The sequence below is a fragment of the Otolemur garnettii genome, unplaced genomic scaffold (assembly GCF_000181295.1).
Source record: "Otolemur garnettii isolate 467f Iridium unplaced genomic scaffold, OtoGar3 scaffold00062, whole genome shotgun sequence".
Taxonomy (NCBI): domain Eukaryota; kingdom Metazoa; phylum Chordata; class Mammalia; order Primates; family Galagidae; genus Otolemur; species Otolemur garnettii.
Genome location: NW_003852457.1, coordinates 755,218 through 767,600, shown reverse-complemented (window position 1 = coordinate 767,600; position 12,383 = coordinate 755,218). Strand labels below are relative to the sequence as shown.

General features: G+C 41.5%; 1 protein-coding gene across 8 annotated transcripts in view; it reads right to left on the bottom strand.

Annotated features, from left to right (window-relative positions):
* PTK2 (protein tyrosine kinase 2) overlaps positions 1-12,383 on the bottom strand; it is a 325,228-nt gene that overhangs the window by 128,495 nt on the left and 184,350 nt on the right. For all 8 annotated transcript variants that reach the window (XM_023514953.1, XM_023514950.1, XM_012807025.2 and 5 more), the window contains 3 exons: positions 11,655-11,772; positions 8,597-8,627; positions 3,607-3,659 (listed from right to left, as the gene is read on the bottom strand). In XM_023514953.1, the coding sequence (XP_023370721.1) occupies positions 3,607-3,659; positions 8,597-8,627; positions 11,655-11,772 (202 nt within the window). The remainder of the gene's footprint in view (positions 1-3,606; positions 3,660-8,596; positions 8,628-11,654; positions 11,773-12,383) is intronic.

The window sequence follows — 12,383 nt, the reverse complement described above, 5'->3', positions numbered from 1 at the left end:
GCTCGCAGCAACCTCCAACTCCTGGGCTCAACCGAGTCTCCTGCCTCCGCCTCCCAAGTAGCTGGGACTACAGGCACCCGCCACAATTCCCAGCTACTTTTGTTGTTGTTGTTGCAGCCATCGTTGTTGTCTGGCAGGCCCGGGCTGGATCTGAACCTGCCAGCACCTTAGCAGTTTGAGCCACAGGTGCCAAGCCTGCCTGCTGTATTTTAATTGTCTGTCTACGGTCTGACTCCTCCACCAGAAGGTAAACTCCACAAAGGGAGGGACCTGGTTTTGTTCACTTTTAGATCTTAGCATCTAGAACAGAGCTTGGCACACAGCAGGCATTCACAAAGTATTTGTTGAATGGATTAATGAAAAATAAGAAATGTGTAACTGGAATAATATTAATCTTATAGGGCTTGCTAGGGTTCAAATGAGGAAAAGTATGACAGAAAAACAAATAATTGTGGCTGTCAGTTGTTGCTGCAGCCGTCATTGTTGTTTGGCAGGCCTGGGCTTCAACTCCAACTGCATCCTTATTCCACTAACCTAAAGACAGAATATGTGGAGCAGGGATGCAGACAGAGAATCTCATGGGGGACCTGGGCCCTCTACCTTGGAATGCCAGTTCCACATCCCGTGGTATAGTGTTTCCAGATAGAGAAATAACCTTGGGATTTAGTAATAGTATTGGTTTTCAAGGTGTGAGCTTAACAAAGAGTCTTAGAATGTCAATCGTCAGCTTTTGGGCTAAATGTAATGTGCAGGCTCCTGGCTGGCTAGGCTGGGTAGATGTTATGTTTTATAATATTTGTGGCAGACAGAATAATGCACTGATAGTCTGATCCCCCCTAGGGAAGCAGTCGATAGAAAGACTGAGGACCAACAGGACTCTCAATATTCAGTAGGACATCATTAAATAGCTACTGGATACTGATCATTCCTTTGTGCCCAGACCTATCTATCCTAAAATGATGTTCACCTGTCAAGGTATTACTAACTCTGAAGAATGAAAAGACTGTCATACAAAGTGACAGAAAAGAACAAGGCTGATGGAATAACTGGAGCAAAACTACAGAGATAAAAAGGTTGAGGGGGCAAAATCTTCAACTTTATTTGGCTGAAAAATGATGTAAACAAGGAAGTGAGAAAGGAATTGAAAGGGGGGCTGCAGGCAGATAACAGAAGGCTTCAAAGGACTGAGCCGAGAAGCCTCAACTTTGTCTGATGGATGGACTAACACTGAGAGTTTCCGACCAGAGAATTGCGTATTTCAGTTGACAAGGTGGCAATCAAAGAATTAATAAAGAGAGGAGCATATGAAGAGCAGAGAATGTACAAACTCTCGGTGAAAGGATACCTAGAAAGACACAACGTGGGAAGAATCGTAATTAAATTGGAAGTTGAAACCAGACAGCTGAAACAATGACTCCAGCTTATAGCTGTGTTATCTTGGGCAATTTAGTTAGCCTCTCTAGGCTTTTGTCTTCTAATATGTACAAAAATAGAAATTATCTCAAAGGTTTATTGTATGAGTTAACCCATGTAAAAGAGCAAAGAATCTAAGTCAGAACCTGGAACACGGAATCTACTAAAGTGCTCATTAAATGTCAGCTAATTTTCTCCTTAATAGGCTTCTGAAATAGGATGAAAACAGTGAGAACATAGAGGGAGAGGTACGATCCAGAGGTCTGGTGATGATCAGTTACTAAAAGAAACTGTGGCATTTAAAACCTGAACAGTGGGAGGCGCCTGTGGCTCAGTGAGTAAGGCGCCGGCCCCATATACCGAGGGTGGAGGGTTCAAACCCAGCCTCGGCCAAACTGCAACAAAAAATAGCCGGGCGTTGTGGCGGGCGGCTGTAGTCCCAGCTACTTGGGAGGCTGAGGCAGAAGAATCGCCTAAGCCCAGGAGTTGGAGGTTGCTGGAGCGACTCCGCTGCACTCTACCGAGGGTGAAAAAGTGAGACTCTGTCTCTACAAAAAAAAAAAAATAAAAAAAAAAAAAATAAAACCTGAACAGAGAATATGGATTAAAAGAGGTTAGCAAAATAGACAGAACAAGATTTGAGGGTTTTGTTGGAAACTATTTTATTTCATTACTTTATTAACTAAAGACAGATGTCAGAAACAGTGCTCATTAATATAACAGGACCTTTCCAGCCTGAGGTGACTGGAGAGAGAGCACATGAACCATAAGTTACTTGATAGGCAGGCAAGAAGATGAACCAGAGGGCCCATCTCAAATCTCATCTGTGCTACCCAACATTCTGCAGACCACCTGCTGCCGCCGAGAGTTTCATCTCTCACCTGGACTCCTAGGACTGCGGTCGATGGCTGTGGCCTCTGTCTCCCCAACTACCTCTGTACTCAGCACGGACTGAACAAGCACAGATACAGAGCTACTTAACAGCCAATGTCATTTCTGGAAACACAAGGCTACCCCTCAAAGTCTTGAATTAGGCTTATGAGGATGACCGGCCATTCTCCAGGAAACATGCTGGCAACTGAAGCTGACCGGTAAGACCAGCCACTGTGAGGAGTGAGAGGTGGCTTCTCCAGCTGCACTACTGTGATAGTGCAGCACACCATCTGTCTACAAACCGACTATCCTCATGGGTGCTCTACACTGAGTATCTCCACCCAATGTATCCATACAAGCACAAATATTTCTTGAGAAAGGGCTTATGGGATGCTCTGTATAGCAAAGAAAGAAATTATATTTTTACATTGGAATAATACTATACAAAGAATCCAATCATCAACCAGGGAGAAGTACAAAACCAAATTCCAGGAAAAAGAGACTCAAACTAAATTAAACAGGAACTGGGTCTCTTTTTAGACACAAAAGTTATAAGGAAACCATTATTCTAGGAATATAACATATATATCCATATACATCTAAGAAGAGATCGTATGTGTGTATATGGGTCTGCAAGCATTCAAGTGTACATGTATACAGTAGATGTATTTTAAGACACCAATGTAGGTCCATGGAAGATGCTTTCTCTTGCCTGCCTTTCCTCTATTTTACACATTGTTAAATAGGGAAAAAGGCATATATATTTTGAAAACATAGCAAGGAAAGACCACCACACTCATAACACCAGCAAACACTTAAGATAATGATTATGCCACTATCTTAACTATATTTTTAAAAAGCAATAAACACCAATTTTATGTTAATTGTGAAAGCTAAAATCCATTTAGAAATGATCCACATTTCTCAAACATCAAAAATCAATAAACATATAAAGTGAATATTCTGTTAAATTTTAGTGAATTGTAAAGATAAATTGTATGACAACTTCAAAAGTGAAAATTTTCACTCTAGATATGATTAACATGACATGAAAACTGAAAGATAATTTGGAATTATATGTGACCTGGTAAGTAACCTGGTATTTCATACATTACCTCATCTAAAAAAAAAAAAAAAAGACGTATGAGCTATACTTTAAACTATGTAATGATGGTAAAATTATATACGTTTAGGTAGCCAGAGTTCTTTATTTTTATAAGCTGCTCTAGAATAAAGCAATCATAATAAAAATAAAGATATGTCTATGACTTTCCTACCCTAGAGCTTGCTCTGCTAGGTTTGCTCCTTCCAGCCCCTTACCTGACACAGAGACTGCGTGTGTCCGCACACCTTGCTTTTCACTGTTGGCCAACCTGCAACAGACAGAAGGAAAGCTGTGAGCTCTGGGACTTTCCCCAGGACCATACTACTTAGCCTCATCATGCTGGAACTGCATGAGAAGGATGATACCACTGCCCAAGAAGACAAAAATTTTAATTAATTAATCTGTTTATTTGAGAGAAAGAATCTTGCTGTGTTGTCCAGGCTGCAGTGTCATGGCCTCAGCCTAACTCACAGAAACCTCAAACTCCTAGAGCTCAAACAATCTTCCTGCCTGAGCCTCCTGAATAGCTGGGACTACAGGTGTGCACCACCATACCTGGCTAATTTTTCCATTTTTAGGAGAGACAGGGTCTCATTCTTGCTCAGGCTGGTCTCGAACTCCTGATCTCAAGTGATCCTCCCACCTAGGCCTCCTAGAGCACCAGGATTACAGGTGAGAGCTACTATGCCCAGCTAGGAAGACAAAATTTTAGATGAGCTATTTTTAAGAGTTAGATTCTACTTGATGCACTTAAAATAGCCAGCCTGCTTTAATGCTTCTCAGATCAGAAATTAAAATACACAACTGAAGGAATGTTGAACTGCTGAGACAGGTGTATTGATAGTGACTTAAAACAATGTGATATCATTTACTGTGTTGTGCAGGTTAACTAAAATTTTAAACTGAAATGTGGCTGGACTGTAAAGGACTGGGCAAGAGTGATGGAGAAACAAAACCCCACACATGGAACTGAATTTTGCTCTCAAAAACGATCTGAAATACTATAATATGACAGGTCCTTCTTAAATTTATGTGCGTAAAAAATCAGGAAGTACATTTATATATTATTTAAAGACTGAAAAAAGGTAATCTTGATGCATCTGGTTACGTGCTTCACGAAATGGCTTAAGAATACTAGTGTTTTACATATTTACTCATATAAGTAACGTTTTAGATTAAAGTGACACTTAAAAAAATGAAAGTACAGTCAATTTAAAATTTTTGGAGAGCACAAGACAAAAGGAACCCCATAGTCTTTTTTTTGAGACCGAATCTTATTGTCGCCCTTGGTAGAGTGTCGTGGTGTCACAGCTCATAGCAACCTCGAACTCTTGGGCTTAAGCGATTCTCTTGCCTCAGCCTCCTAAGTAGCTGAGACTACAGGCTCCTGTCACAACACCTGGCTATTTTTTGTTGCAGTTGTCATTGCTGTTTAGCTGGCCCGGGGGATTCAAACCCTCCAGCCTCAGTGTATGTGGCTGGTGCCATAACCACTGTGCTACGGGCACCAAGCCATCCCCAGAGTCTTTAGATGTCAAAGTCACCTCAGTCTTTCCATAAAACCTTTTCTAAATATATAAGTATTTACTATGAAAGTACTAAATAGAAACTTTTTGTATTACATAGGAGTTATACTAGGAAATATTGAAACTTAAATAGTACCATAGGTGGAGTAGCCCTTATTAAAAATGCTTGGAATTAGAAGTGGTTTAGAGTTAGATTTTTTTTAAACTTTATAATATTTGCATATACATGAGATTATCTGAGCATAGGACTCAAGTCTAAATACAAAGTTCACTTATGTTTCATATACACCTTAGACACATAACCTGAAAGTAATTGTGTGCCTAGATTTTGACTGCAATCTGTCATGGGGGTTCAAGTGTTCACTTGTCGTGTCATGTCAGCCCTCCAAAAACTTCCAATTTTGGAGTATTTTGGATTTTAAATTTTCAGATTAGGAATGTTCAACATAAATATAATTTTTGAAAACTTTTAAGTATTCATTATGAAATATGAAACTATAAACCTCTATAATAATCATAGCACAAAGCGATATAAATTAACTTCTCCAAATATTTGAAATCTTGTATTTTTTATTATAAAAATTTAACCAAAGTTCACAGAACATCTGGTGATTCATGAAAAAAAAACCATTTAACCAAAGCTGTTTTTTTGGCCGTTTTTGGCCAGGGCTGGGTTTGCCCCTGCCACCTTTGGCATATGGGGGCATATGGGACCGGCGCCCTACCCTTTGAGCCACAGGCACCACACCCACCAAAGCTGTTTTCTAATGAATCATCACTTTCTCCTCCATTGCAGCTATATGACTTTGAGCTGTATTTATGGGGCAGTGATGGGGTAAACATTTATATAATGATAAGTAGATTATATCATTTGCTTCTTTACTCTGTTGCCAAAACACAAGGGTCTTCTCTTAACTGAACCCTATTTATGTATGTTAATGCCTGTCAACTATATCCCAATAGCTTGGATTTCATCAGCTATCTGACTGGTAGCAATACGTTGAGATGCTGCTCTGAGATTTGTAGAAATTCTACCCTCTTAAAGTTAACTTGCTTTATTCAGTTTTTCCAGTGTCTGTTACCACTTGTACCTTCTTCACTTACGTTTGTATTTATGATTCCTGTATGTATGCATTTTTTTTTTATTATTTTTTAGGTGATGGGGCCTCGTTATATTGTCCAGGCTGGACTTGAACTCCTAGATTCAAGCAATCCTCCTGTCTCAGCCACCATGTCTGGCTTTGATGCCTATATGTTTTTATCCCTAAAATCATTCCTAAGTTCCCACAACTGAACACATTCTAAATAAGCATTAGTTCCTGGTCTGATGTGGACATGAATAACCCTCTACCAAGACACCTTGACAATGAGAGGCACATGGAAGGTGCCCACACATTCCCCCTCATCCACACAACCACATGCTCTGGTCATGTGCAGACCCTGCCTACCGGTGAGCTTACTGTCCAGTGGAGGGTGTGAACAAGTAAAAAGGCCATTTGTAGAAGTATGGTAAGTACTACGCAAAGGTATTATATGAAAATGCAGTAGGCTCTCCTAGCTTGGGGGCAGGGTGGAGAGTAACAGGTGGTTTCCAGAGTAAGTGACGTAGGATGAGATCCAGAAGATGAGTACAGCTTAGCAAGGAAAGGGGCTGAAGGAAAGAGGGAGTCATACCGGAGTTAGAATACTGCCAAAGGCCTGCAGGGAAAGGAAAGGATGTTTGCACCAGTAACTGAAAAAGTTCACAGCTGAGGAAAAAGAGAGTATAAGAAATGGCAAAACCCAAGCCTAGGAGTCAGCAGGGATAGTCACACAGGTTCCTGCCCCTAGGTTAAGAATGTTAGCCTAGATCCTAAGAACAACAGCAAGTCACTTAGGAGTTTTAATTAGTTCCCTAAAGTTATAGTGTAGAGAATGGAGAGGATGATCAGCAAGAGGGACAGAGGACAACTTGTTAGAAGGCATACAGAGAAGTCATTTAACACAGCAGGCCTCAGATCGCCTGTGTGTACATGGCTGGCCCTTGGCTGGTGTCTGGAAACTTGAATTTTAGGATAGTTCCCACGGTCCCTTAACTGGTAAGCAAGGTATGCTGTACCTAAACTGTCTGCACAAACAATATGGTCTGTACTGAATTCCTGCTTTCCTTCTGGGAGTTTAGAACTGGGGTAAGTGAGAGGCAGAGAGTGCTTATGCAAACAGCCCCCAGTAAGACCCCTGGGCACCAAGACTCTAATGAAGTAGCCTGGCAGGCAGCATTTCACACATGTCGTCACAACTCACTGCTGAGGAACTAAGTGCCACGTGCAGCTCCACTGGCCTTCACCCAAGAGCCTTTCTCTTTGCTGCAATAAACCATAGCTGTGCTGAGTCTGTGAGTTCTAGGATCACTGAACGTGGGTGGGATATGCAAAACTTAAAACACAGTAGTCTAGCAGAGTAGCCAAAATAGTTACATGGGAGGGATGGAGGGAAGGTGGGGAAGTAGCTGAACCGATTTAGGATGTGGAACTGGAGGAACTGGTGATGGCTTGCCTCCAGAGAGGAGGCAGAGGGACAGAACAAAGCACAGGCCCAGGCTTTCCCCCTTTACCTTATTGGTCTCTAATGTTCTCTATTTCTTTTCAGTGTCTTGGAATTCTGTGCTGATCTCTCTGCAAGCACTTACCACACACTTGTAACTATTTACCTGTATGTCTGAATGTCTAGATTTTACTTTTCCTATTTTAGCCCCCAGTTCCTAGGACATGAACTAAGAATACAGAATTATATAAGTTCTCTTGGTATTATGTGTACTAATCCATTCCTTTAATTTTATTAACATATCTAGTATGAAATTTTTTTTAATTTTTTTACTACTATGAAATTTAAAACATAAAAAAGTAAAAAAAATTAACTTCTCTTTAATTTTCTTACTTACAAAATAGACAGAATGATGTTTCAGATTCTATTTTTTTTAAGAGATAGGTTCTTGCTATGTGGTCCAGGGTAGATTCAAACCCCTACTTGTTTAAGCAATCCTCTTTTTGTTGTTGTTGTGATTTAGACAGTTTCTCCTTGTTGCCTTTGGTAGAATGCTGTGGCATCATAGCTCACAGCAACCTCAAACTCCTGGGCTCAAGTGATCCTCTTGTTTCAGCTTCCCAAGTAGCTGGGACTACAGGTGCCCGCCACAACACCTAGTCATGTTTTTTTTTTTAAAGAGATGGGGTCTCACTCTTGCTCAGGCTGGTCTCAAACTTATGAGCCCAGGCAGTCCACCTGCCTCAGCCTTCCAGAGTGTTAGCATTACAGGCGTGAGCCAATGCACCTGCCCTGAAGTAATCCTGTTGTTTCAACCTCCTGAGTAGCCAGGACTATACGCATGTACCACTATGCCTGGCTCTATTTTCAGGTTCTTATGAAGATTAGCAATATAAAGCAAGTATTTAACAACAAAGCCTTCGACATTATAATTACAATTATTATTTAGTTCTCTTATTGAAAGGCAGGGAAAAATTAGTTTCAAACTTACTGATTAAACATAAATATCTAATATAATTTACAACTGATTAGACCGTTTTCTAGTTTCCCAATCATATATACAAAAATTTAATTTTTCAGGAAAATAATGAAGCATAGTGATTTCCTTAAAGTTTGTAACAAGGCTTAATAACAATAAATACAAAGCAGCACTTACTTTGGTATTGATGGTAGAGCCCGTTCACCTTCTGGGGGGAGAAAAAAGGAAAGAGAAATACAAGGTCCTTATTGCTTTTGAAAGGATTCTGCATAGGAAGCAGGGAATAAGTATGAGTCCTATTCCAGTATTTTGGTAAATAACCTTTCAGAGAAAATCGTCAAACCACCTTAGGTTTTTACGACTTTCTTTTAAATACTCCTAACATACATAAATTGACTGTTAGGTACAAATTGTTTAAAAGGTACTGCCTAATCATAACAAAGGGTAAAATATTTCCTTCCCAGGAGCCTAAAAGATGAAGGATTTCTTAAGATCAAAGTCAACATTCCTTGCAAAGGACTGAACCTCTGCAGTTTGATAAAAAACGCTCACTAATAACACCACAGCACAGAGAAACATGAGAACAACGCCTGGGTGTGCAACCTGCTCACAGAAGCCCAGGCCCCACAGAGGCTCTGGAGGGGTGACCTGAGGGAGTCCTGCACACATGGGTGGCTGCAAAGTGTGCCTGGCAGCCAAACCGATAGTGCTCCGAGTGGGTTCCTCTAAGAAGAGCTCAGTGTCCCCCAGCATAACTAGCTAATGCTGGCCCAGCCACAGTGCAAGTGCTTGAGACTCTTTTCAGTGGTTGAGGGAACCTTCTGTGAACCAGGAAGCTTGGGGTCTTACCTGGTTTAAACTCTCGAATATGAATTAATCTAATTGCTCTCTAACTGATCCTGTCTTCTCATCCATTTCTGAGCTAACTTGCACCAGAATAATCTTTCCAAATTACAAATCCATTGGGTCATTCTCCTATTTAAAATCTTAGGTTTCTCAGCAGCTTTTAGGGTGAAACTTAAAAATCTTGGCTTGACTTACAAAGCACTGTTTCGTTCCTATCAGCACACAAACACTGCTCTGGTTCCCCACTTTGTTTTGGGGTGTGCCTCAGGATGAAGCGTAGGGAAGTACCCATCTACCACCCACTGCTCTACTGCCCCTGAGCAGTTCCTTGGTGACACCCGTGGGGTAGTCACATCTGCTGGCTACATTTCACTCCAATCAGTTCTTCACCCCAGCCAAAGCACTGAAATTACCCTCATTACGGTCTCCAGTGACACCCACCTTGCCAAGTCCTTCACTTACAGGTAGCACAGCTAACCACTCCACCTTCCTGGCACTTCCCTCACTGGGCCTCCAGGGCTTTAGATCGTAACTCAACTCTCTTGTTCTTCTCTCTCACAGGCACCTCTTCCAGTCTTTGCTGGTTTCTCTGCATCTTTCTGCCCAACGACATCAGACAACTCTGTGCTCACTCCTGGTATCTCTTTCCTTACTCACTTACCTCAGAACTTTGCTCAGTCTCACAGCTTCATGCACATTGGGCAGTTCTGAACATGCACCTCCAGCCTGACCTCCCCTGACCTGAACTGTACCCACCTGCCTGCCTGAGCCCACCCTCTGGATGTCTGAAAAGTTCCCAGGACTTCCTGGCTCTCAGCATGGAGCCTCGGTGTGGACAGCTGCACACTTCCCATTGTTCAGGTGAACCAGGGATCACTGCAAGGCCTTTGTTCCCGAGGCCGCATCCAGTGTAGCAAATGGTGAGCTTTACCTTCAAACCGTACCCAGAGCTCTCTTACTTGTCACTGCCTTTACCTCCCCACCCCCAGTCAAACATCACTTATATACTTCATGATAACATCCTTTGCTTCATCTGTACCCAGGCTGACCTACCATGGTTTGTTCTCAGCATAGCAGCTAAATACTTCTAGAAACTGTGGTCCCTAAACCCTGGGGCCCTGGGCTGGTACCAGTCCATGGCCTGTTAGGAACCTGGCCACAAAGTATCACTACCTGAGCATCTACTCCACAACCCGCCACCCCCTAGGCTGTCCTTTACCCACTTCACTGTTACAGAACTCTGCTTACTTGAACACACACCACACAAGACTTCAGGACTCTTTCCTCTACTATCATCCCAGTCACTGGGGTAAGTGCTGGAAGGGTCTGGGCAATAATGACAAAACCCAGGTGCGGAGACACCACCTGGCACGGTGACATTTGCTTCATGGTTACTGCTTAGGACCCACCTAACAACCGATCAGAGTAGGTATCATTCTTTACAGATGAGGAACCTGGTTAACACAAGGTTCACACAATGTGTCAAGACCACACACACTAGTCGCAGCAAGAGGAACAATAATAACATAACTAAAACCTTCTAACATCAAACGTGCCAAGTTCAGTACTGAGCCTTTTTATAGAAGAAGTCCTTTATTATCCCAACACCACAGAGCACAGGGACTGTTTTTGCATTTGATAGATGATAGGACTGAGGCACAGAAAAGGTACGTCATTTACAGATGTTAGCACAGAAGACTTATGATTTGAATTTATAAGCTGATATAATTCTAAGGCCCAGTCTTTTCTTGCTTCATGCCACACTATTATACTGCTGGGAATATTTTCATTTAATTATTTCAGAAATCCAAATCCTCAAAAATATCCCTTGATATATGCTTACAAAAACTCCCCATCAGATTTAAAGTGATACAGCTATGTTTCTAAGATACTTATTCTTTCTAATCTTTCTACTTTTTCTTTGAGCTTTACTGCTTACATATTCATTCTAATCTTTGATTTTTTTACATCATGATTTAAAATTTATTTTGCCCTTCAAATGCTTTAAGCTTCTGAGAAAAAAATAGAAGGATAATTTATTTAATGTGAGTTACAAGAGATCTTTTTTTAAAAATCCAGAAAATAATCTGAAAAGTTTATTTTAAAATACTAATAGTAATTTACTTGGGAGCTAAAACCACAGTACTGTAATCACAGAAGTTTTATTTGGCTCTATTTAAACACAGCTCTTGGCCTCTGAAAGTGTGAACTGGATACTGCTATCCTCAGGAAAGCAAGAACTCAGGAGTACATGACGCTGAATGACTCACTTGGTCTGCACGTTCACAGAACTACCTAGAAGGAGGGTAACAGGTTGCTGGGCTGAGCTCATCTAACTATTCACTAGGAAATGCAATCGGACACATTCACACAGAGATAAGAACCTCACCTTTCTGGGGCCTGATGATGAAAGACTGTGAGGCTCCATTCACCAGGCGGCAGTACCCATCTATCAGGTCAGCCATATTCTCTGCGATGGTTAGGGATGGTGCCGTCACTGTCAGAGGCTAATCAGGAAAGGACCAAGAAAGAGACATTATTGTTCTTCCCAGTAAGCAAAGGGACAGCTGTGCTATGACATCAGATTTCTCTATACTCTTGAAAACAGAGGAGAGTGGGAGTGAAACAAGATTTGTCATAGGATTGGAGTGAAAAAGGAAGCTTGGTATTTAACAACATTATTTTTAGAATATATGACAGAAGGCAAACCCAGATAAAAATAGAAAAATCACTTTCTAGAACAAAAGGAGATTAAAATTAAAAAACAAAACAAAACAAAACACCATTTTCCTTCACAGTGTCTGGCTCCTCTGGCATGCTCTAATTAAGTTAAGTGTTTAGATAGTGAGTTCAAGTATGACTTGTTTAGAAACTAGGCTAATGTGAAGGGTTTTTTTTTGGAGACAGTTTCACTTTTGTTGCCCTCGGCAAAGTGCCGCGGCATCGCAGCTCACAGCAACTGCCAGCTCTTGGGCTTAGGTGATTCTCTTGCCTCAGCCTCCCGAGTAGCTGGGACTACAGGCACCCACCATAATGCCTGGCTATTTTGTTTTTGCTGCTGTTTCGTGGGGGGCAGGGTTTGAATCCGCCACCCTCAGTATATGAGGCCGAAGCCCTA